General features: G+C 49.0%; 1 protein-coding gene and 1 pseudogene across 4 annotated transcripts in view; one reads left to right on the top strand and one right to left on the bottom strand.

Moving 5' to 3' along the window:
• Positions 1 to 25,152, top strand: part of MYLK (myosin light chain kinase) — a 268,245-nt gene that overhangs the window by 153,234 nt on the left and 89,859 nt on the right. For all 4 annotated transcript variants that reach the window (XM_060010779.1, XM_060010776.1, XM_060010777.1 and 1 more), the window contains 5 exons: positions 617 to 635; positions 1,794 to 2,329; positions 2,864 to 3,070; positions 7,480 to 7,614; positions 10,701 to 10,853. In XM_060010779.1, the coding sequence (XP_059866762.1) occupies positions 617 to 635; positions 1,794 to 2,329; positions 2,864 to 3,070; positions 7,480 to 7,614; positions 10,701 to 10,853 (1,050 nt within the window). The remainder of the gene's footprint in view (positions 1 to 616; positions 636 to 1,793; positions 2,330 to 2,863; positions 3,071 to 7,479; positions 7,615 to 10,700; positions 10,854 to 25,152) is intronic.
• LOC132423892 (eukaryotic translation initiation factor 4 gamma 2 pseudogene) lies at positions 20,007 to 23,646 on the bottom strand (annotated as a pseudogene).

Here is a 25,152-nt window from a genome sequence, read left to right as displayed (position 1 = left end):
GGCAAAAGGTTGATATTTCCCTAATCTGGGTGTAGGCTTTCAGTGTTTGTTATATCCTTCTCTGTACTATTGTATATTTTGTAATTTTCCGTGATAAAAATGTTTTAAAATCGTGTGGCAAGAAAAACATATCTAGTAATTGTATGTTTTTTCTTTGAAGAACTGAATAAAATTACACTTTCTCTGTATACTTTAAAATGAAGCAGGTATTTGTCAAAAATGATCACTGGGGGTTTCTTTTTGAGGGCCACATGCAAGTTAAACTTTCTGGGTTTGAAGTTGTCAGTAGAGTAGTGTTTGTTTCCTTCTGTGGGCTAGAGAACAGGCAGCTCCAGTGCCCAGGGCGGGGCAGCAGAGCCTGCCATAAAGGTCCCAGGGCAGTGCTGGAAGCTTAACAGTGTCTCCAGGGCTCAGAGGAGTTTATCAGATTAACCCAAGAAGTTCAGGACCAGGGAAGCTGAAAGGAGAGAGGGAGGGAGGACCATAGGTGATGGGGAAAGTGAGAGTTTGGGAAGCCAAACTCTGTCATAAACAAGAGATGGTTGTCGTGTCACTTGCTGTTCTTGGTGTATAAAACATTCCACTAACGGTCCTTCTACCTTCTCCCTTTTTCCAGGCTTGGACATTGCCAATAGGTATGTGAAGGCTTTGTGATCATCATGTTTCCATCTTGAAACGCCCTGAGAGAAAAGAGGGCTCGTCATCAAGAAACGCCCTGAATTTCTGAGTCACCATGTAGGGGGGAGAACTGACTGTTTAGGAGGCACTGTTTTATTTGGGGTGTTTAGTTTTATTCTATTGAAATTTGCTGTCCAGATCCTGTGTCAGGCTTGCCATCAGCATCGGGACTCTTGAAGACCCTGCTCAGTGTCTTTCCTAGTTAGCTGTCATTAGGAAGGGCACTGCTCTGCAAGGATGCCCTCCACGTTCAAGGCCAGAATCTACTTGCTCACCCAGCACGTCTTCACCGGGAGAGCTTCCTTTCCTGAGCGTGAGGCTCTGTGCTAGATGCTGGGTAGGCATGGCGAGCTGTCTGGTGTAGAGAAGGGCCTTAAGCAGAGCCACACAAAACATGAGCGCTAAGCATAAGTGCGAGAAGCGCTCGTTTGGAGTAGAGTGTCAGAGGACCCCTCTTCGAAAGCTTGATGTTGGAGCCCAGGCCTGTGAGGAGTAGTATGAGCTAGGAGAAGAAAAGCCCAGGGAGAAAGTGTTCCAAACAGAGGTGTTGCAGGTGTGAAAGTGGTGAGTTGAGAGGGAGCCTGGGGGCCAGAGAACCCTGAGGGGCTGCAGCCTGGTAGGCACTGGAGACAGTGTCTTGGGCGGGGGGGCGTCCACGCAGAGCCACCTCCCACATGGCATCCCTGCAGGCCGTCTTGAACAGCTCAGTTTTACTCTTAATCGAGTGGAAAAGCTGTTGGAAATTCTTAAGCTTAAAATGTCATTCAATTTATGTTTTTAAAAGATGGACGGTGCGTGCTACGTGGAACTTGGGTTAGGGCCAGCGTGGACAGGGGACATCGCGTGTTCGAACCAGGTCGGGGCTCGTGGAGAAGAGAAAAAGGGCAGATGTAATAAGTGTGGATAGAACACTGGGCTAGGGATGGGTTTGAAGAATGGCTGCTTGTTTTCTGCCTGGAAACTGAGCAAACTGCATAGAAAGACATCGGCTCTTACTCTGTCTTGATCTGTAGGCTTTTGTAATCCCTGGAGTCTGGGCTTGTAATGCATAACCAGATGATTGTTCTATTTCTTCTTCTGCCCCACTGTCCCCCGCCACGCAACCCACCAAACAGGTCGCTTGTGAGAGGAACAAAGGTGGCCAGTTCAGACATCAGGAAGGAAGTGACCAATGGAGTCGCTCAGGGGCTGAAACTGGATGGCTTGGAGGCTGCAGCTGAGAGTAAGAACTGCTCCAGCATCCAGAGAGGTGGCTCCCCTGCCTGGGCCACGGGGAGCCAGCCTCAGCCCCTGAGGGAATCTGAGCCGGAGCCAGTGGGGGACTCGCCCGGAAAGGCCCTGAGGACCCCCGTCCTGCAGAAGACTTCCAGCACCATCACCCTGCAGGCCGCGAAAGTGCAGCTGGCACCGAGAGTGCCAGTCTCGGGTGCCCCGTCTCCTTCCAGAGAAGAGAGGGAGAAGCCAGCTGCTCGCCCTCCAGCCGCCCTCCATGCCAGGCAGTGTGGCCTGGGAAGCCAAGACACTGTGGGCCAGGTTGCTACCAGGAAGGTCCCCACGGAGGGCCAGGGGGACACAACATTCCCCAAATTTGAGACCAAGCCCCAAAGCCAGGAAGTCAGTGAGGACCAGCTGGTCAAGTTCAGATGCGAGGGTGAGTAGAGCTGCCTGAGGCCGCTGGTGCCCACACTTAGCCCCCGGGGGGCCACTCCCGTCCTTCCGCTCAGTGGTCAGAGTCTCCTGTATCCCCCGACCCCAGGAAGCACCTTACAGGGGTCTCCCCTCCGGAAGGACTCAATCTCGTCATGTCTCTTGTTCTGGAGAAACTCCTAGCAGTGACCCATTGTTCATGGTTAGAGACAGCACTGACCCTGAGCCCTAATTCTCACCACCCTCCGCGGGAAACCCATCACCACCATCTCCACCGCACACAAGCCGCAGGGGCCCCTCCTCTTTCCTCCCTCTGGCTGACCTGGAATCCTAGCTTATCACCTTGTAGCCTTCCTCCCCAGGGACCCTGCCTCCATCTTGGGATGTGGGGTGGAGGGGTAAGAAAGCAGGTTGAAGCGGGAGGGCGGCCGCACACGGGACTGGGCTCTGCCCTCCGGCTCAGCCTCTCCACCCCTACCTGCGCCCCACAAGTCCAGCGTGCTCTCGGGGGCCTCCCGTCCTCCACCTGGCCCTGTAGTTTCAGGGATCCCGAAGCCTGAAGTGACCTGGTTCCTGGACGGGGCCCCCTTGAGGAGAAGAGAAGGCACCATCGAGGTGTATGAAGCTGGGGGGACCCATTACCTCTGCCTCCTGAGAGCCCGGGCCAGGGACAGCGGGAACTACAGCTGCACGGCCACCAATGTCCGGGGCCGGGTGTCCTGTGGCTGGACCCTCCTGGTGAAAAGTGAGTACATTCCTCCAGGTCACCCTGGGTTCCCTGAGGGAGGACCTCTGTGGGGTGCTTCACACACCGCACAAGCGTCACCTCCTGCAGCCCCCTGCCCAGGGTGTACCACCCAACAGAAACATCGCCCCCACCCACCGGCCAAGGCCAGAGTCACTGCTCCAGGACAGTGATTCCTGATCAGGAGTTCGCATCCGAATCACCTCAGAATAAACATGCCCAGGCCCCAGGCTCAGCCCAGCTTGTGGGCTGCCAAGTCTCACAGAGAACCAGATCGACACACCGAGAGTGATGTGAGGTGATGTGAGGGCCACATCTTTTGTGCTCGTTATAGTGTCTGTTTATAAAAGCAGTGCATGTTCATTGAGAGGAATGTAAACACTCTATATAATCTTATGACTCAGAAGTAAATGATAGTTTAATATTTTTAGAACACGTTTAGCTTTGTGCTGTTTGTATACTGCTTGCTATTCTAATTTGCTCACATTACGTAAGCATCGTTCTATATTTTTTAATATCGTTTAAAAGCATGCTTTGGGGCTTCCCTGGTGGCGCAGTGGTTGAGAGTCCACCTGCCGATGCAGGGGACACGGGTTCGTGCCCCGGTCCAGGAAGATCCCACATGCCGCAGACCGGCTGGGCCTGTGAGCCATGGCCGCTGAGCCTGTGCGTCCGGAGCCTGTGCTCCGCAACGGGAGAGGCCACAACAGTGAGAGGCCCGCGTACCGCAAAAAAAAAAAAAAAAGCATGCTTTGTGATGGCCTTATAATATTTCATAGAATGATGTTTAGGCATGGCCTTATTGTTTCCATTTAGATTGTTTCTATATTTTTTCACTACTGTAACAGAACTGTGTTTAGGGACCCTAGACTCATGTCATACTGTTGAGGAACTTATTAAACCACAGCACATTGCAGGCTGATGGAAACTCTATGAGACAAATAACCTTCACCTATTTTTTCAACAAGTAAATTGCAAGCCAAAAGGAAAGAAGGAACAAACTGCAGGAAACTTAGATGAAAAGACACATAAGAGACACCAGTAGTTGCAATACATGGACTTTGCGTGGATCCTGATGGAGACACCTTAAAAAATTTTTGTTTGTAAGAACATCAGGAAAATTTGAGCACTGACAGGATATCCAGTATAAAGGAGTTAGTGCTATTTTTAAGATGTGATGGTGGATCTCGTGGTGATTTTTTTCAAAGTCCATATATTTTAGAGATATAAGCTGAGTTATTTACTGGTGAAATGATATGATTTGTGATATTTACTTCAGATATAATCCATGTGTTGTGGGACTCAGTGGCGGGTATGGATGAAGTGAGATTGGCCATTATGAAAGTTGAGAAACAGGGATATGATGATTCACTATACAGCTTTCTCTACTTTTGTGTATGTTTGAAATTTGCCATAATAAATGTTTCAAACAAAAGAGCTTACTAGTTCATTCACACAGTAAGATGCCATGAAGCCAGGGGAACGAATGTGCCTGACCTGTAGACCCTGCTAGTGAAACCCGTCCGAGATATGTGAGTACGGGGGACAAGCCAAGTGCAGAGACAGCCGTGTGTATCATATGCTGTTTGTGTTAAAGGAAAAAAAAATCTGTGTCCACAAAGCAAACTGATGCTTGTGTGTGCATAAACATTTCTGGAAGGGTCCACAAGTTACCTCTAGGAAGAGACACTGGGGGTCCAGGAAGGGGTGAGAGGTAGTCTTGCTTTTCACTGTATACCATTGACTCACTTCTTAATTGGGAATTTTACTACCTTTGTGGATTCCTCCGCAAGGAATAGTATCCATTCATTTGGAGGGGGGAGCGCCTGTAGGCAGAGGTCCCATGTCGGGAACCTGAGCTTCGTCATCCAGGACTCTGTGTCAGGGCGGGGGACTCGCCTAACATTGGGTCCACCAAAGGTTAAAAACCAAGAAGCTTTGGTTGGAGTGTTAGCTACTATTATTAAATGGAAGCTGTGCGTGGAGACCGTACCTGCAGCAAGTTGGGGGTGAAAGACGCTGTGGGTTTTAAAGCCACCGCAGAGCTGGGCAAGGGGGTGGAAACTGGGCATGCCACAAAGCTAGCTGTGCTCACCAGGATTCAGCTGTGTGTGTGTTTGTTTTAGAATGAAGGCTGCTCAGGATGCTGCAAGCCTTCGGGTAATTTCCAGAGTTCTGAGAAAGCGGGTGTTGAGTCCTTTTGCCAGCGTCCCTGTTCCTCGTCTGGAGGGGCAGACTTATGGAAGTCCTTAGTCTGCCATTCCAGAAGCCCTGCTTGACTGCTTTTCTCCTTAGCTGTTCTCTAGAAGGCCTCACCAAGATGTCGGTCGTCTAACGCCTCTTCCTCTCTTTCTTCCTATCGCTGCAGAAAAGCTGCCTGTTTCCCTTACCAAGACTTCTCTTTCCATCCCTCCCATCCCCACAAAGATCGGGTCTAATAATGATTAACTCTCCCACTATTTCTTCAGTCTCTCCCTGTCCCCCTATCTAGAGGCCTCTTTCTCCTCCCTACGGGTGTGCTCTGCTCTCCCCTCAACTAAAAAGAAAAAAAAAACTTCCTTCTGCTTCAGTGAACCTTAAGCTCCCACGTTCTCTCTCTCACTCTTTTACCCCAAAACTTGGTGCTACTCCAGTCTCCAGTTATTAGCTGATAATAACAGCTAATCCCCCACCGAAAGCCTGTTCAATGTGCCAGACTTCGTGCTAAAAGCTTTACTTGCATGGCCCCGTTCAGTTATCCCAACAATCTCACGAGATAGAGTTACACCCATTTTCCAAATGAGAATACTGAGCTGTAGTGAGGTTCAGTGACTTGTTCAAGGTCCCGTGCCTTGTAAAAAATAGCATATTCCTAACCCGTGTTGGTCTGACACAAAAGCCCATATTGCTTTCAGTGACTCCCAAAGGCATTTCTCTAATGGGGGAATTCGATGCCGTCCAAAGGGGTGGAGGTGGAGCCTCCCCCCACCTGTCCAGATAGGCTGGCATCCCTTCCCTCAGTGCCAGTCCCATTCAGATGCACCACATCCTGACTTGTAGCTGTGCTCCCACTGCTACTCTCCCTCTAGGGGAGCTCGGGGCTAGAGGAAGTGTGGATGTAAAGTCAGAGAACTGGGTGTAAAGCCTTGCTTCACCATCGGGCTTGACTATGGGAAATTATGAACTTCATCTATACAACGAGCTAAAGATAGCAGTCTCGTGGCATTGTCACCTCTGGAAAAGTACCTGGTAAGCCCTCGAATATTAGCCTTTGCCCTTAAACCTTTGCTGTATAATATGGTTTTCCCCTCATCACTGTATGGAATAGCCTCTTGAAAAGTACCAGTGAGATATCTTCTCATCACCAAATCCAGTTGCCTTTTCTCAGCTGTCAGCCACCTTGACTCTTCTGCAGCATGTTCTGGGTGTTGTAGAAGAGATTTTCTATCCCTATTGCTCTTAATTATGGCCCCCAAACTACAAAACACTCCCCAACTCACCTATTTAGAAAGCTTCTGGAGAGTTCAGCTCAGTGGTTCTCAGTGAGATTGTGCATCAGAATCATGGGGGGACTGAGTAATGCATTGTCCTAGGCCCCCAGTGCTTCTGAATCACTGACCTAGGTTGGAAAACTAGAACCCATGTAAGTCCTTGTCATTTGATTCTGTCCTGGAATTGGAAAAATTAATTATAATAATTTAAAATTGAAATGTCCTTACCAATGGGCATGTGGTCTCTGCAAGTGAAAAAGATATTCACAAGAGTGTGCAGGGTCTTTAGCTATTACATACAATGTTTCAGTGTTCGTCCTTGTACATATATCTCTTGAGTAAACCATAAGGGGATATTTCTGTGATTAGATCATAGAGGTTGCCAGTCTGTTTTTTTAATTTATAAATTGTTCTTTGAGTCAGCTTAGGCAATTTATGTTTTCCTAAAAAATCTATTTTATCCACATTTTCAATCTAATGAAACATTTTGGCCAAGGATTTTTAAAATAAAGAAAAAAAATGTGTGCATCGTCTGATGGGACACGTCAAAGACGATAAAAGACACCAGAAAGTAGAATAGGGCCAAGAAAGGGGGAAGGAGGAGCTCTGCGGATGCTCCAGGATAATGAAAGTCAAGACAGGATAGGGAGTGGGGAGGGACTTGTGTCCCGGAGGAGAGGCCAGCCTCGTCCTGAGCACTCCCAGACCTGGGGTGTCTTGTGACAGTGAAAAAGCCCCTGCCAGTGACTTTGCCTCAGGCTCCAGGTCTCTGCCTCAGTGGCGCTGCCTGCTTCCCTGTGTGATGATGGGTCAGGCAAAGCCAGGCCACCAAAGAAGCAAGCCCTGGGCGCCCAGAGCAGTGAGGTGTCAGCCTCCGGTCAGTCAACAGCACGGGTCAGCTGTGATCTGAGATGGCCTGTCTGTTCTCTGCCTTCACAGGGCTGGCCGTGATGGAGGCGGCCCCCTCATTCTCCAGTGTCCTGAAGGACTGCACTGTCGTTGAGGGCCAGGACTTTGTGCTGCAGTGCTCGGTGCAGGGGACCCCGGTGCCCCGAATCACTTGGCTGCTCAATGGTGAGTCCCCCCCTGCTCCAGCTGCCTGGGCCCTCGACCCTGGCTGCATTCTCACTTGGCTTCCCCACATATCACTCTGAACCGTTTATGCATGAGAAGGAAGCACGGGGTACAGAGAGAGTGCGGGACCTGGGAGTCTGCTAATGCCTGGCTGGGGTCACTCGGCAAGTTTTACTCCAGTCTGAACCTTGAGCTCCTCGTCTGCAAGACGAGAATAATGCCACCTACCTTCCAGGGTGGCAGTTGTGAAAATTAAATTAGATCCTTTATATAAAACAGTTAATGAGATGCCTGGCACCTAGGTGCACAAGCAATTTAGTTCCTTTTCATATGGCCAGGCTCAGAGTGGGCCTCAATAAATATTTGTTGAGTCAATAAATGAACAAATATACCAACAGATTAATGAACCACACTAGCAGTTGCTCATGGGATCTTGCCTTTTATTTGGCGGCAAGTGGTTTGGGGGTTTATAGACCAGTAATTCTTTTTAACATTATAGTCCTATAGAGACATCCAACTTTTTTTTTTTGACAAGTAAGGTCCTTTGGGAAAAAAAAATTATTATATATTATCACCTTTCTCTTTTTTTAAAAAAAAAAGTCTTTAAATTCCAAAAGTATGGGAGTACTCTATTATTAGAATTGAGAACAGTCCATAAAATTGGTGAAATTGAGTGGGGTCTGCTTTGGGGATCTGCAGGGAGAATGAAGGATCTGCACTTGTCCTTCTCCGTATTGAGTGGTTGGGTGACCTTGGACACCCCTCTTTACCTCTTTGGGTATCGTCTTCTTTATTGGTGAGGAGTTGGGCTGGAACAGAGGGTTCGGGTCTCTGGCAGCTCTCACGCTGATGGAATAGGCTCCTTAAGGGAGCAGCGGCCCGTCACCTGTGCACCAAATAGCCCCAGTCATTTCTGCACCATGCCATGTTGCCTGTGAACCTGCCTCATTGGTACAGTTTGCTTAGGCTTTGCTAGAAATGATCTTTAGTCAGTGAGAGAAGTTGCCTTGGGGTCTCCCTATGTGTGGTCTTCTTGGGCAGAGAGGTGAGAATTGGGGTCTCCACCCCTCTCTACGGACAGAGCTCCTATCGGATTCCGTGACTGAGCGAGGAGGCAGCCTCCTTGCAACTGGAACAGAGCATGGATGTTAAGGACTAAAGGAAGGGCTCTGAGCAAGAGAGTTTCCCTTCCGCCTGGCTCACACTCCAGGCCAGACATCAAGAAACATTGTCAATAAAGGACCAGTTGGTAAGTATTTCCAAATTTGCAGACCATGCAGTCTCTGTCACAGCTACTCAACTCTGCTGTCATGGCACAGAGCGCAGCCAGAGACAACATGTCAATGAATGGGTGTGGCTGTACTGCAATAAAACTTTATTTATGGACATGTGAATTTCACACAATTGTCACACGTCATGAAATATTCCTCCTTTGATTTTTTCCCACCATTTAAAATATGAGAAACTATCCTTAGCTTTTGGGCTATACAAAAACAGGCGTCAAGTGGGATTTGGCTCACGAGTAGGAGTTTGCTGACCCCTGGTCTACACCTCTCCAAACTGAAAAGCAACCCCACCTTACTCTTGGCGAATCTTGGCATTTTCACACTCTTCCCACTAGAGGGCGATCATGCACAAGTCGGGGACCCTTGGCCGCCGACTCTGATCTCACCAGTCTTGGAGCTGGGAGTTCTGTGTTGCCTAATTCTGAGTGCCCTGAGCCAACAACTCCTTTCTGGAGCCACCATTTCCCCCCATGCTTGTGGAGCCAAAATGAGCTGTGCTCCAGTAAAAGGAGAGCTCTCAAACAGCTTGTTGGCACAGGTTTCAATAGCAGAGGCACTTAGATGGCAGTCATGGAATGTACTGGTATTCCTAAGGAAGAGAGGTTTTAGGTACATGCGTGCGTGCGCGCGCGCACACACACACACACACACACACAAACACACACACGGGTGTTCAGTCCTCTCAGTAGCAGGATCCTGGCCCCTGGCTCTCCCAGCCCCCAGCCCCACTTCTATGAAGTGCAGTCGGGCCAGCGGAATCTCTTTCCTCTGGCCCTGTGGCTGACTTGGCGGTGCCTGTCATGGAGATGTGAAGTGTTGCTATGTGCAGAAGAAAACATTGGATTGCAGGGAGAGGACCTTTTGCTGCACTTTCTCTCTCTGCCACTGCCCACCCCCAGTTTTATGATGTGCAAACCAGGAGCCTGGGCTGACAAGGGAAGGAACTGACAGTTGCTTCGTATATGGTGAATGGAAACATTCCTGCTCTAAGGCCAGGATCTTCAGTAATGAGATTCCTTTTTTTTCCCTGGAAATGAAAGCTCACATCCTGGAATGATAAAATCACGGGAACATATAGCATTAAAGAAACCACTGAATTTCATGCCACACACTTCTGTCTCCATGCAGGACTTTATGTGAGCTGAATAAAGGGCCCTCCATGCAAGGGACTCTTGGAAGAAAGGGCCAGAGTCGTTTTTTAGTTCCCTGTATTTATCTTTTCTGTGAATCCTAAAATGCATGTCATTGCAGTGTTAGGTTGAGGGCGCAGAATTGCTTCTGGTAAATATCTGCAATGGGAAATGGAATCATTGATTCTGGAGACATCTGAAAGGAGCCGGGAGCCTCATGTGCAGTCTGGGTGAGGTCTGTTCTGCCTGAGGCTGGGCTATGGGCCAGATGACCCTGTCAGATTCTTTCCAGGCTCAGGACTCTGTGAAGTCTAAGATGTAGATTTGGGGACTATTTATTTAAACAGAATGCACAGGACTCTGTCCCTTTCCTGCTTGCATTCTAAGTGCCTCCAGAATCTGCCCCCCAAGTCCTACCAGCCCCGGCCTTGCTCCTGCACACACACAATCACTCCCTCTCCTTTACCTCGCTAGCACCTGCCTCTTTTTCCCCTCCTCGAACCTCCGTCCAGTTGGCTGGGGGTGGTCCCGACACATCATTAGCCCTCAGTGGGGCTGAGCAGGTATGGGGAACATCGTCGTCAGGACAACAGCTGCCCTGCTGAGGACAGGGCTCACACCCTGCCACTGGGTGCTCCCTGCCTGAGCCTTCCTGTGCTTCCCTCCACAGGGCAGCCCATCCAGTATGCTCACTCCACCTGCGAGGCTGGCGTGGCTGAGCTCCACATCCAGGATGCCCTCCCAGAGGACGAGGGCACCTACACCTGTCTGGCCGAGAACACCTTGGGGCAGGTGTCCTGCAGCGCCCGGGTCACCGTCCATGGTAGGAGCCCCTGGGCACCTCTTTGGAAGCACCTTTCCTGCCAACACATCTGCTTTGGAGAAAGGGCACCTCACCTAAAGGCAGGTGGAGGCGATGGCCTCCAGGAGCTCACAGTGACCAGGGTCTACCATGGGAGATGGACATGCAAGGCCAGTCCCCACCCCCTCACCCCACCAAGGCTGAGGGAAGATGCAGGGGAAAGAGGCAAAGACTCCCTTGGCTCAAGAAGCTTCCAGTCTGGTAGGCAGAAAACCGCACGCACTGAAAGACAAAGTATCCCTGGAGGACTTAGGCTCTCACAAATGACCCCTCACGCCCTGGGGGACACTGGGAGACACCGGGTAACGAGTGCCAGTATTGAGGCTTCCAGAGGGCCACCGTTTGTCCCCCTTTTCCTTCTGCCCTTGCTCCTCCCCAGCGCCCCAGGCTTGCTCTTATACCTCGCCAGCCTGGTGTCCAGTAATCTGATTATTATGGTTGTCCTCCATCGTTCAACACCAAGCGCTTAGTCCCAGGAAGTCCCTAGAGAGCCACAGACTCAGGACAGAGCTGTCTGGGCTGTGGTATCGGCAGGCATGGTGACAGTGCCAGGGAAGGACTTCTTGGGCCCCAGGTGTTCAGGTAAGCCTGACTCCCCAGCCCCAGCTGAGCCCGGGCCCCCAGCTCCCCCGGTGACTGGGGCCCGGGTGCTTGGAACAGATGCACTGTGCCCTGCTTTTCCAGCAGCCTAGCAGGAGACATGCCTCCCCGCTCTGTTCCCGCAGGGCTCAGCCTCCTGGGGAGAGTCTCCCTGTATGTGGGCAGCAGCAGCCCAGGGGTGGGGGGCAGTGCTCTTCCTATCTTACATAGAAGGGTCTGAGGGTCTCAAGAAATCAATGTCACTGCCTAAGCACCCCAAGGTCGTGAGCCACACTGGCCTTTTGAACCCAGATCGCCAAAGCCACTGAAACGTCCTGCCCTTTTGCAGAGTGCAAGTCCCCTGGCCCCAGAGTGGGGCTGACCCTCGCCCCCGGGGCTGGCCGTTGTTGCCCCTAGGGATAGAGGAGTGGCACTGGTGCCCTGACTTGGCTGTGGCCTGGCTGCAGAGGCTCCCTCCAGCCTCTCTGAGTTCTCTGCGATTCCTGTGAAGTGCCCGTGTGCACTGGCCAGCCAGCCGGAGACCGGCCCTGCTTCTTCCGAGGAGGCCCTCCCACTCGGCCTGGGGGCTGTCCTCCTTGCCCCCAGGTCTGTGGGAGGGGCAGGTCCTGGGTGGTTGCCCATCTGAGCATATTTCAAAGCAGAAACAGAGAGGTCCCCGGCAAGAACTCTGCCAGAGCCACATGGATCCGCTCTGAGAGCAGCCCTGTGTGAGCGAGGGCCCCCTCCCAGTGTGCGGACGGACTGGCCTGTGAAGGCCAAACAGAGGCTCAGCTACCATAAATGGTGAAGGAGGCTGAGACGTGGCTGAGCTCAGGCTACCGTGCTGGGCCGCCTGCACAGGGTCGGGGCAGGCCGAGCCTGGCACCGTGACAGCCCTGGCTCTGCTCCCAGGGTCCCCAGGAGGCTGCGGCCCACGTCCCGCACCAGCCTCAGCCGTGGAGTTTTTCTTTCTTTATCGGCAGCTTCTTTGGCTGCAGTCTCTGGCGCAGCTCAGGGGGAGGGAGACGACTGTAGTGGAGGCATTAGTCCCCTACTATGCCGACCACTGTCCTGGCCTCTCCCTCAGCGGCCCAGGCCTCCTGGCCTTTTTCTCCCATCCGTGTGGCCCCAGACCACGGCTGGGGCGTGGCTTTGGAGCACCTGCCCAGGTGTGAGTCCTGAGCACGGCTTGCTAGCCCTGCCGCTGGGCTGCTGTTTCCTCTCCGGGCCTCACCTTCCTCTTCTGTGTGATGGGGACACTGAGAGTCACCCCAAGTACTGTGAGGATTACATTAACAAACGCACTAATGATCTCCAAACATGGGACGTGCTCAGTAAGTGGGTGCCTTTACGATTGTGCAACGGAGTCCCGACCTTTAAACAGGTGAACTCCCTTCAAAATGCAAGTCTGAGGAGCGGTCTTACCAAAGGATCAACTTTGCCACACTGGGTGGTTGTTTTTCTGTCTGTCTGTCTGGTCGTTTGGTTTTGGTAAAGGGAAGAGAGAATCAGAATCAGAGAAGGGAAGTGTAGGGCCACACACTAAAGCCATAGCCTGAGCATCCGTTCTGGGGGCTCTGGCCACAAGAGGGCGCCATTCGGCAATGGCTCTCCCTCCCCTGGTCTGGTTTCCAGGGAGGAGCAGGTTCCCGGGCAACTTTTGCTGGAGGAGAGCTCAGCAGATACTTTGTTGAAGGCCAGACATGGGTGCTCTTTCTCACCTCTTTAACCTTTCGCCAAGGTTTTGCAATCATCCAGAGATTGCTGGCTCAGCAATTTCTGGCAATCGCTCTGACGTGATTTCTGCAGCCTCTTTTCCCTGCTTTCTCTGCCTTCTCTCCTCTGTAACCTCTTCCTCCCCAAATCTAACTCCCTCCCACAAATGTCACTTCCTCTGGGGTGAGTTCTCTAACCAGCTGTACCTCCCTTATGGTTGTGCTTACCTATCAGCAGGTCTCTACTGAGCACCTCCTTGGTGCCAGGCATCGTTCTGGGGAAGCGGCCATGAACAAGAGACAGGTTCTGTCTTCCTGCCGGTTACATTCTGATGGGGAGATGGGCAATCACCCACACCTGGCTTAATCCGATACCGACAAGTGCTATTATGAAAACGAGAATAGAGAGGGGGCTGGAAGGGATCCTTTCTTAGTTAGGTGCTGGAGGAAACCTCTTGGGGAAGGTGACTTTTGAGCAGAGACTTCATGAACTGGAAAAAGAGTGCTCCAGGCAGGCGGCACAGCAAGTGCAAAGGCCCTGAGTTGGGAATCAAGTCAGCCTATTTAAGAGACAGTGAGTCTGGAGCAAAGGGAGTGGAGGGGCCCAGTGGTAGAGACTGGGTTCAGAGAGAGGCAGGGCATGTGTTCAGTGAATGAATGAAAGAGCAATGGCGGTGGGTGAGTCTGCCCGGTAGTGCAGGGGGTGTTCCCTCCACCTCCTCACATGTCCGGGGTCTCAGGGTTCATGGGAGTGCTCAGCAAACCCACACACTAGCTCTCAAAAGCCCCCCAACAAATATTCCTGCTTTCCTCCTCCCACACTAGGAAAAATGTCCCTAGTAGTTAACCAGGCCGTGAAAGTCTTCCCTCCTGACCCAGATGGAGCCTAAAGGATGATTAATCTAAATTCCTGCAGAAGCCAGGAAGATCTGAAGGGGAGTGAATATTTCCGTGTATTTGCACTGAGTCATTGGTGTGGAGGCTTCCTTAGGCTAGAATATTTTAATTTATCTCCCCCTGGAGTATCTTTGTCAAGGCTAAAATTCTTAAGTGACTAGATTTATTAACCTGCTAATAGTGCCCATTTAGACAGTGTCTCAGCCTAATGGTTTGTTTATTTAAGTGAAGACCTGCTGGGCTCTTAAAGGTACCTAAGGACATAAAATGTGGGTAAGTTAAAAAAAAAATAATTAAAAAACCTGATTTCTAAAATAAAAAATGAAACTTAATAAAGCATATTTATTAGAGTATTTGTTTCGATAAAGAGCCTCTAACGAAAGCAACAGGCACCAGGGAAGTCAGCCATGCACTAGGCAGTGAAAGCATCCGTAGAAGCCCAGCTGGTTTTCAGATTAGTGACAAGCTCGCTGTGGGGCAGCTTTGAGTACTGACAGCCTCCTGCCATTAATTGGAGGATACTGGCAGGCACTTTGGACGTTGTATAATCTTTCCCTCTATGAGTTTAAAAACACTGAAAACATTAAAAAAAAATTTTGAGATAACCCTTTTTTTGTTAATTTTTATTCGAGTACTGTATAGTTGATTTACAATATTATGTTAGCTTCTGCTGTATAGCAAAGTGAATCAGTTATACATATACATATATCTACTCTTTTTTAGATTCTGTTCCCATATAGGTCATCGTAGAGTATTAAGTAGAGTTCCCTGTGCTATACAGTAGGTCCTTATTAGTTATTTAGTTTATATATAGTAGTGTGTACATGTCAATTCCAATCTCCCAGTTTATCCCTCCTCCCCCGCTTTCCCCCTTGGTAACCATAAGTTTGTTTTCTACATCTGTGACTCTGTTTCTGTTTTGTAAATAGGTTCATTTGTACCATTTTTTAAGATTCCACATAGATTGAAAACATTTTTAATGCTTACGTCAGCTAAAGAGAAACTTATTGAGGGGAAAGGATATACATCAGTTTTACCTTGTCGTTTTTGTTTGTTTTTTAAGAACTTTAGTCTGCCTACAATATGTGTCCAAAGTCCTCTAAATTCTATGAAGGCCAGCAAATCAATGTTAAATTATTTTATAACCAATATTTTAGTTTTATACAAGTTGATACAACGGAACTGGTGTTGTGCGCCATGGGGGCCCTTCTTGTCGCAGAAGGACTTCTGAGTATGTGTTTGTTTCCGTGTCATGGGTCTGGAGCCTTATTTTACTAATTGGACAATTAGAGCTACATCGTGGTCTACCTCTACAGCCATTGCAGGTCATCTCTAGCATTCATCTGCCCAGAGCTCTTGGTCAGGAATGCCATCCAGAATTACAGCTTTGCGTTCCTAATGGCAAAATGCGATGTGTGCTTTGACAGTGTGGTGGCGAGTATGGTTCCCAGACATGCCTCGGGAGGGAACGTCTGCTGGCTTGGATGGTTTACCTTTACATTTAGAGTCTGATTATAACTTCTAAGGCAGTAAGAAGGCTATGGTTGCAATGATTCCTGCCTCCCATCTGGCAACCCTATCATTACTGGTCAGAGATCCTTTTGGGGATGCCATACGTCATTGTTTCCTTTCATTCTTTTTCTTGCCGCTTCTTCCCATTTGCTTTTTAGGTTCTGGAGAAATCAATGGGGAGAAGAAAAGCCAAAAGAGAGAGCAAGGCTATGGGGGGAAGGATCTCTTTTTATGCCCACCGAAGTAGACCTTTTGCTGATGCTCTAAGTAGGTTTATTTGGTTAAGAGACGGACTTTTGTTGGAAGAGAGCTCGCATCCGTCCCCGGGGAAGGGATTTGCACTGTGCATAAATGCTCTGCAGATGGGGAGTGGCTGGGTGAAGGTAAGCTTCCTTGATGAGCCCTCTAGAGTCAACAGTCCTGGAACTTAGGGAAACGAGGAAGCTAGACCATGATCCCTGGACCTTGCTGGATTTTGAGCACCAAATAAAGAAGAAGGGAGAATTGTGCTTCCAGAACTGCCTTTTGTTGGTAATTTACTTAATTTCCGCAGTATAACAGGGTTTGGAGTGAATCGGATTTGCTGTTGGAATGGTATTTTGCATTTTTATGACTAAGCAAAATAGCTCAGGTTCAAAGCTTAAGGAAAATCTTCAGCAGATTGGAGATAAATGCAATGATTTTCCCTCCCCCTAACTATGCATCTTCAAAAGGTCCACGTGGCTGCACACCTGAGAGGAGTGGGGGATGCTAGGAAGTAGGGGAGGGCCCTTCCATGTCCACCTTTATTTGGTGACAACCTGTGGGTCCAGGGACGCTGGTGTCAGAGCAGGGAAGATGCTGAGAGACCGGGCCTGAGGCTCTGACAGCAGGACTTAGTAAAAGCTGTGACAGGCAGTGGTCCCTCCCCAGGTGAGAAGCCCTGGGGAGTGATGCCAAAAATCTTGGCTCTCTGTGCATCAGTGCCAAGCGGAAATATGGAGACAGAGTTCCGGAGGAAAAGAAATAGAGAAACTTTATTTGTTGCCAGGCAAAGAGTAGGCTAGCACCTCAAGAACTGTGCCCCCCCACCCCCCACCCCCGGGGAATCAGAAGAGGTCTTACAGGTGGAGCTCACAGTCTGGGGTAGATGATAAGGATCAAAGTAATGAAGGTCTTGCATTTTTCTTCTTACATTATTTCAAAACAGTCACAGCTGGTGTCAGGCAGCCTGGTAATTGCCTGCGGCAGCTCAGTCTGTTGTGTCTGAGTTACTGGCCCACACCTTTCTGAAATGCAGAATGCTACAAGGGGTGATTTGCTACAAGAGAGTTCAGGGAGTATAAACACCAGGTGCAGGATGTAATTCACACAGGATCAGAGAGTGTTAGGGGCAGGATGTAATTCACAGGGAATTAGGGCGTGATAGGTGCAGGATGTAATTCACATAATGTCAGAGCGCCTTAGAGGTTAGCTTTGTGAAGGGCAAATCTAGTTACAGACACTACAGATTAGTAACAGTTAAAGTAAAACTAGGATCGATTAATTCTTTCAGGTCAGTTTATGTTTCTTCTCTCACCTGTTCACTGTTCCCTTTATTTTCCTTGTTATCAAGAGAGGAAAAACCTCATTTCTGTTTTTGTTACAACATGGCAAGGACCCAGGGACTTGTATACACGGTTTCAGGAGCTCTTAAGATGGTAGGGTATTCTGTCTCTGTTTCATATATGTGTCATCTGTTTAAACACTTGAAAGGTAACATTCTATAATTTTTTGTTTTAATCTGACACAAGTTTTGAGTGAGCTGGGAGCCTGCTAAGGGCCATTTTCAAGGCAAACTACTCAATGTGTGTGCAAATTCAGGTCCATAACCATGGGGGTGCTCTAGAGAGCAGCGTGTAGGCTGGTACAAGTTGACAGGTGGAGAAAACTTCCAGAGAAAATTTCTAAGGAGAAATTCAGAATTGTTTTTCTTGCTAAACCCGTAGAGATGAAGGACCCAGAAGGGAAGAACAGGAGAATGACTGCAGTACAGAGGGAGACGCTGCCATCACACCAGCACTGGGACAAAGGCTGTAGGGGCTTCTTAATTTCAAGCCCAAGAGAAGCCAAAGCCCTCACTCGTGTCTCCAGGTTTGAGGAGCAGGGTTATACCGGTTATTGTATGCGAATTCATGAGAAAGGTAACAAATAGCACCTGTTGTGTGGGTACTTCACTTCCTCTAAATAAGAGCTTTTCAAAATCTAGTATTGGGTTAATACCAGTTCCTATAAGTGTTGAAACAAGACCACTATCAATTAGCTTTTCTAATGAGGAACATTGTTTTGATAGACAAAATCTAATCAGTTAGAAAAGCTGGTGGGTTTTATTTAATTGCCATAACAACTCCACTTTCCACTTTTGAATTAACTCTGCTTTACAGATGAAGAAAATCGATGCTCAGAGGTCAAGTCACAATAACCTAGCTAATAGGCAGCAGCTCTAGGCCTCCAGCTGCCTCAGCCCATCTGCTTTCTACTTTGCTGCTCTGGGACCCTGAGAAATATTTGTTTGATACTTTTGCTTCCCCAGAGCAAGAATTTTATGTTTAAGTTCATGACTAGGAACTGTCTTCAAAAACAGTTTCTGATGAGTCAAAACAGAGCAAACACGGCCAAGGAGGGAAAATTCGGAGGGTCTGTAGGGTCAGAAAGCAATGCTCCCCCCACATCTCTCTCCTTCCTTTTCCCTCAGTCCCTCTTCCATGTCCCTTCTTTCTCCCGCCCTCTCTTCTCTCCTCTCGCTCCTCTTTCCCTTTCTTAAGTCTTGCTACAGCTTAGTCTATGTGGCATCATTTTTACTTGTCAATAAACTGCTTATAAGCATTCTTTTTTTTTAGTTTATTTATTTTTGGCTACGTTGGGTCTTCATTGCTGTGCACGGGCTCTCTCTAGTTGCGGCGAGCAGAGGCTACTCTTCGTTGCAGTGCGGGGACTTCTTGCGGTGGCTTCTCTTGTTGCGGAGCACGGGCTCTAGGCGCACGGGCTTCAGTAACTGTGGCATGTGGGCTCTAGAGCGCAGGCTCAGTAGTTGTGGTGCATGGGCTTAGTTGCTCCGCGGCATGTGGGATCTTCCTGGACCGGGGCTCGAACCCGTGTCCCCTGCATTGGCAGACAGTTCTTAACCACTGCACCACCAGGGAAGTCCCAGCATTCTTAATCTTAGTTCTTGTCTTTCCCACTGGAGGACAGGCCAGGTCCTTTTCCTTTCTCTCAAAATGGAACAGAGCCCCCAGTACCTGGCTGCTCAGTTCAACAGCAGAGTTAAGTCAGTGAGTGAGTGGAGAGCCACTGCCCAATTGACCAAGTACCAGAGCAACAGATAAGTCCACTTCGGATCTTTAGTCCTAGGCCAATAAATCGAGGAGGCTTGGCCCATCCTTTATTCCAGAAAGAAGGGCCCCTCTGGGATTGGTCTCAGCAAAGCAGAGGAAGCACAGGTGTGGGGAAGCCCTGGGGTCTATCTAGTCTGGCCCCATTTGAGCTGGGTAGCAAGTCTGTCATAGGGTCCCAGGGATTCCTCCCTTGCTATTGGTGTGCCACGGCCAGTGCCTGCCTTCCCCAAATGAAGGAGGCTCAGGTTCCCTGAGGCTCCATGGCCACTGGGGGCCTCTCACCTCAGACCCTGGCCCGCCTTCCCCACCTCAAACCAGGACTGTGCCAGGTGACATCTAAAGCACAGCCCTAGAAGAGACATCTCTAGGAGAATCGGCGGCTCTGGGCATGAGCGCAGTGACAGAGAGCTCCCAGTGGAATCTAGGCAACTGGCCTTTGTCCTCAGGACAGGAAGGGAAGCATCCAGACCAGGACTCCGTTGGCCATGTCAGCTCTTAGGACAGACCAGCTTCCTTCTCTGAAGGAAGTATATAAAATCAGGGCATGAACATGACTTGATAAATTAAGTAGACTTAATTTCAGTACTATAATAAGAGGAACCAATTCAAATTCTCACAATTTGTTTCATACCCACGAAGACCACTTCAAGGGCATTTACGATCTCTCAAAACTGATCCGTTTTGTGCAAGTAAACCAGGCTCAAGGATATTAAAACCTAGCACATAAAGCCCATTACTAGAGGTAGAAATACAGGCAATATACTCTTACGGCAGCAACCATCAATTACAGTTAAGAATTTTTCTGTAACAACCAAATGGATAATCAAATATTGCAACAACTCAAGTATTACTGAGCAAAGTGCATTTCTACAGTATTCAGTGTTGCTCTTCAGTTTTCTAACCTAAAACAGCCTATGATAACTGGCAGCAAAGAAGGTCTTTGCAATAGACTGCCTCTGCTTGAGAACTTATGATGTAATATTGCATGCTGCATTTAATATACTACTTAAACATTAAAGATACTCCTAAAATATTTGTTGGTAGACTACGATGAAGACATTATACTACAAAAAAACCTTATGCAGAAGGAAATCCTAACTGACATGCTTCTGCTTTAAATATTGTGAAAACTTTACAGCGGAATGAATTTTCACAGTGGTTAGGTCAAATGCAGTTACATCATAGCCACAGTATGTTTTCCACAATTTAAGGCTTTGGCTGGTTCTTTTATAGTCAGCTTCTTCTGGTTCTTCTTCATCAGCAGTTTCTAGCCAGGTTAGCCACTGATTCACCTGGAACAAAGCCTTGCCTTTCCCTGGAAACTCTGGGGTTCTATCTTCTTTCCAAGCCAAGAAAGCTTCTTCTTCAATAATCTCCATGTCATAGAAGCGAACAAAAAAGAGGAGTAACATGCCTTTCGGGAAGTTGCTATCGTAGCAGTGCACCTGAAGAGCATAGAGGGCACTGACTCGTAGATCAACGTGATCATGAAGGAATTTCTACATTACTGGCTTGAAGGAAAGAAGCAGTTGTTTTTCGGAAGGAGCAGAGGAAGAATCTATTTCATCACTGGGTGGGTTTACTTCACTAGAAATGTACTATGGGAAGCTAGTCATTAAGATGTGCACAAATCCTTTCTCTACATGAAGTTTGGGAGAGATGTTATCTTTAATCCACTTATATATGGTTTGAGGGGATGGAGTCAACTTTATTGGCTTTAACAGTTCCTTCTCCAATTTGAGCCTCAGCTCTTTCTGCTGTAAAATGAGGGCACAGTCTTCCCTACTTCAGGGGGTGTTGAGGATAAACTGAGAGCTGCAGACATCCTTTAGAATCCTTTAGAATGGTGAGGTGCTGAACTTTGTAAGGAATTATTATAATGTTATCTCAATGGAAGCTGAGACCTTTCAGTTCTCTGCCTGATTACATGTGAATGTCCAGATTTGGGAGACTTTCCTCATCGTAGTTATTGTCAGGTTGAGTTTGCTCAACCAAAAACAGTCAGTTGGGTTAGGAAAGGCACAAAACATTTATTCCTGTACTTATCATGTGTCAGATATTCTTGTAGCTGTTTTATGGGTGTTATTCCTTTGAATCATCTGAAAACCCTGCAGTATTTGTCATGCATTATACTGAGGATATGTGCATTACCTTATCACTGTTGCATGATTGTCAGTAGCTGATGATAACTGTAGTATTCTTATCAGTTTAGAGGAGAGAACACTGAGGCTTAGGATAGGGAACTTGCTTCAGATCACGCAGCTCAGGCTGTGAGTTCACAGCACCTGTCTCCATCTGTCTCTTCTTGTTTTATCTAAGTCCACACAAGAGTGAGCATAAACTGATACGTGGTCCGTCAGCCACAGATGAGCGAGAAGAAGTTGTGTGTGGCTCTGGAATTAAATGACATACACACGCCTTGCCCTTTTCCCCGGCTTTCCCTGCCCTGCGTTAGCTTCTGGCTTGTCAAGGATCAAGAATGGGGGTCAGCATAGGACATTTGCCCTCATGGGGAGTTCAGCATGGGCATCACGGGAGGTGGCTGGCTCCCTTGGAAGAGACAACCTCCAGAACACCTTGGCCTTGCAGTCAGGAGACCTGGGGTGAGCTCTAGGTCTGCCTGTCACAGGCTCTGGGACCTTGGGCAACTCCCTTCACCTGAGCACGTCCTGGCCTCACTACCAGTAAAGTGGGGCAGTGGGGTTAGGACTGGGGTTTCAGGATTCACGTTAGGGATGCTTCTCTCAGGTCGCCTAGAGGAAGCTGCTTGTCTCAAAACTGACATCCTTGTTGGCTCCTGAACCCCAGCGCAGAGTGTAATTGTAGGGGGTGGGTTTTCTCACTCTGTGAAGATCCTGGGGAGGTTGAATGCTGGGGATGCCTCAGCCACCCACGAGCCCGATTCACCGTAGCTCTGGTCCCATGGGACCCTGAACGGCAGGTCTGAGAATAGGTTCATTCTGCACATTTCCTCCCAGTCACTTCCCTCTTCTCTCCTTCTTACAGTGGGGCTTTGGGGAGGCAAGAACAGGGTCAGAGGCGATGGGTGACATTGGAACTAAATGCCTGCCAGGGGCGGCTCCCACAGATGCGGGCACTCTCCCTCATCGCTCTCTGAGGGAGTGCCGTGAAGTTTTGTTCTCAGATTGCTTTAGATCTACTTTAGATGCATCCGTGGCATTTTGAAGCAGCACATTTGTATTCCTAACAATACTAGAACAGAGAGCTGTTCTAGTTTTTGTCTTTGTCTAGCCCGTGCACTCCTTCCCCCTTAGGTTATTTCCCTTAGGTTACATCAAAATGAGTCTGTAATCCTGGGGTGAGGGTCCAGGCTCTGTTTGTTCTTCTTTCGCTGATAAACCCACCAGCTAATTGCGCCCAAGCGGGTAGGTGTGAGTCAGCTCTCGCGCCAGCCTCTCACACCTGCGACTATTGATGTTGGATGGCCGGACAAAGTATTTTCACAGATTATCTCTTTCAAACCCCCGGGTCCTGTGATGATACTGTTATTACCCTAAATACAGATGAAGAAGTCGAGCTTCCGAGAGAGACAGTGACTTGCCCAAGACCAGGACCCGGCTTCAGATCCTACATTTCAGTGGCTTTCAGAGAACCAGTGAGCTGCCACCCGGGAGTCAGTGCCCAGGCCACCCTCTCAGGACAGGGAGCTATAGATAGGCATTTAGTCCCCACTGGCCGAGACCCGTAGGGTGGCCTGGTTTTGCCAAAGCCCCAGGCCAGAAAACTGGGCAGTAGGAAGACCCAGGAGACGGTGGGGGTCAAAGAGGAGCTGCACTGGCTTGAAGGAAAGGGAGCTGGAGTTTTTGATGTTTCCACAGCACCTAGGAATAAGAGCCCGTCTGCAGGGAGCTCTGCGAAGCTGGGGACTCTGGCTGAGAGAGCGGAGAGGCGGGAACAGGGAGGGCCCTGGACAGGCAAAAACAGTTTGTCCTCGAGCCTTCTCAGTCTGTGCAAGACAGGAAATTCCTCAACTCTCCTGAGGCAGCCTGCTTCCCTGGCTACTGCCACTCAGTCAGAGAAAGGAGATCTCTGCATTTCCAATGTTGGGCCCCCGGAGCCCACTCCCGGGGCCTTCTGCCAAGGCCAAGGCTGCCAGGCTGCCCCCTGTCAAAGGCAGTGATGCCAGGGGCTGGGGCAGGATGGCTCTGAGAGCCCATCCTCTGGTCATGGGCCCTGTCTTCCCTTGCACTCTGGCTCCACGCCCTTCACACGGCACGTGCCTTGGGGAAAATTGTCCTCCTACCTACCTGGTCTTCCCAGCCTCTCTCTCTCGCCTCATTCCCAGAAGCCATGCTGGGTGTGCTCTGCAGTGCACCATATTTTGTTTTCAGTGCCAGCAGATAAAAATCTAGTGGCCAGTTTGGAGTTAGGCCTTTCCCAGGTATGGAAAGCACCCTGGAAATGTGTCCTCATGGCTTCAGGCTTCCAGGAGAAGGTCTGGTATGTGTGGCCCTGTGCTAAAAAGAACTCAAAATACCACAGTCCCTCTTCCCCCAAACTTAGAGTTTAACTTAGAGATACCATAGCCTCCTTGGTCCCTACCCCTGCCCCCCTCCCCCAAAGACAAAAATAAGAAGGCTAACAAAGAGTTATTGAAGGTCAAAGCCACCTGGCTCACAGGACGAAGGGCAGGATCAGAGACGGGGCAGCTGGGAGCTTGCCCTGCACGAGGGCCATCCTGTGTGGGAAACAGACACCAGCCCAACCTAACCTTACGGCTCCTTCCCCTGTGCGGCTCACACGAGGCGGGTCAGAGCCCGGCGCAGGGAGGATTCTAAGAATAATGGAAAGCCTGTTTGTTAACCGATCTCCCCAGCGAATGGAGCGGGAGTGAGTAGGCCAGCCCCGAACCCAGAGAGCTGTTCTAGTTTTCGTCTTTGTCTAGCCCGTGCACTCCTTCCCCCTCCCAGAGAGAGATTCCGCCACCCCCCCTCCCCGTTTTGGTTGTACAACAAACTGCATATATTTATGGTGTTTAATTTGAAGGCTTCACCCATGAAACCTTCACCACAATTTTAAAAAATGAACATCTCCATCATCCCCAAATGCTTCCTTGTTTCCCTTTACAATCCCTCCCCAGAACGCCTGCCCCAAGCAACCTTTCTGTCGCTATATTTTGCATTTTCTAGAATTTTATGTCAATGGAATCATCCATTAGGTACTCTTCCTTCGCCTGGCTTCTTTCGTGCAGTGTAATTTTTGTGAGATTTGTCCCTGTCGTAGTGTCTCTCATTAGTGCCGAGTAGTATTCCATTGTACGGGTATATCATAATTTGTTTATTCATTCACTTGTTGATGGAATATTTGAGTTGTTTCCGGTTTGGGGCCGTTAGGAATAAAACCGCTATGAATGTTTGTGTGCAACTCAAAAATGTATGGATACGTGCTTTCATTTCTCTTGTGTAAATACCCAGGAGTAGAATGAATGGCTCACATGCTAAATGTATGTTTAACTTTTTAAGAAACTGCCAAACTTTTTTTTTTTTTTTTTTTTGCGGTACGCAGGCCTCTCACTGCTGTGGCCTCTCCCGTTGCGGAGCGCAGGCTCCAGACGCGCAGGCTTAGCGGCCGTGGCTCACGGGCCCAGCCGCTCCGCGGCATGTGGGATCTTCCCGGACCGGGGCACGAACCCATGTCCCCTGCATCGGCAGGCGGACTCTCAACCACTGTGCCACCAGGGAAGCCCGCCAAACTGCTTTTAAAAGGCTCTGTACTATTTTACACTCGCACCAGCAGTGTAGGAGAGTTCTAGTTGCCCCACATCCTTGCCAGACCCCAGTACTTAGGTTGATCCGTCTTTAATTTTAGTCATTCTAATTATGTAGCATCTTTGCCTTTCCTGAGGTGCTTAAAATCTCAGGAGATGGTAAAGGAGCACCATGCAGTCATAGAAAACAATGAGGAAGCTCTCCAGTTCTGTCTTATGAGAAACATCAAGATATAGAGTCAGCCCTCATGGGCTCTGCATCTGCGGATTCAACTAACCGCATATCAAAAATACTCGAGAAAAAAAATTTCAGAAAGTTTCAAAATGGGAAACTTGAATTTGCCGCACTGGCAACTCTTTACATAGCATTTACATTGTATCAGGTATTATAAGTAATCTAGAGATGATTTAAAGTATACAGGAGGATTTTAGGTTTTATGCATTTTATATAAGGGACTGGAGCATCTGCAGGTTTT

This window comes from Delphinus delphis, chromosome 4, assembly GCF_949987515.2.
Source record: "Delphinus delphis chromosome 4, mDelDel1.2, whole genome shotgun sequence".
NCBI lineage: Eukaryota > Metazoa > Chordata > Mammalia > Artiodactyla > Delphinidae > Delphinus > Delphinus delphis.
Note: the sequence above shows the minus strand (reverse complement) of the source record. Positions and strands in the feature narration are given on the sequence as shown.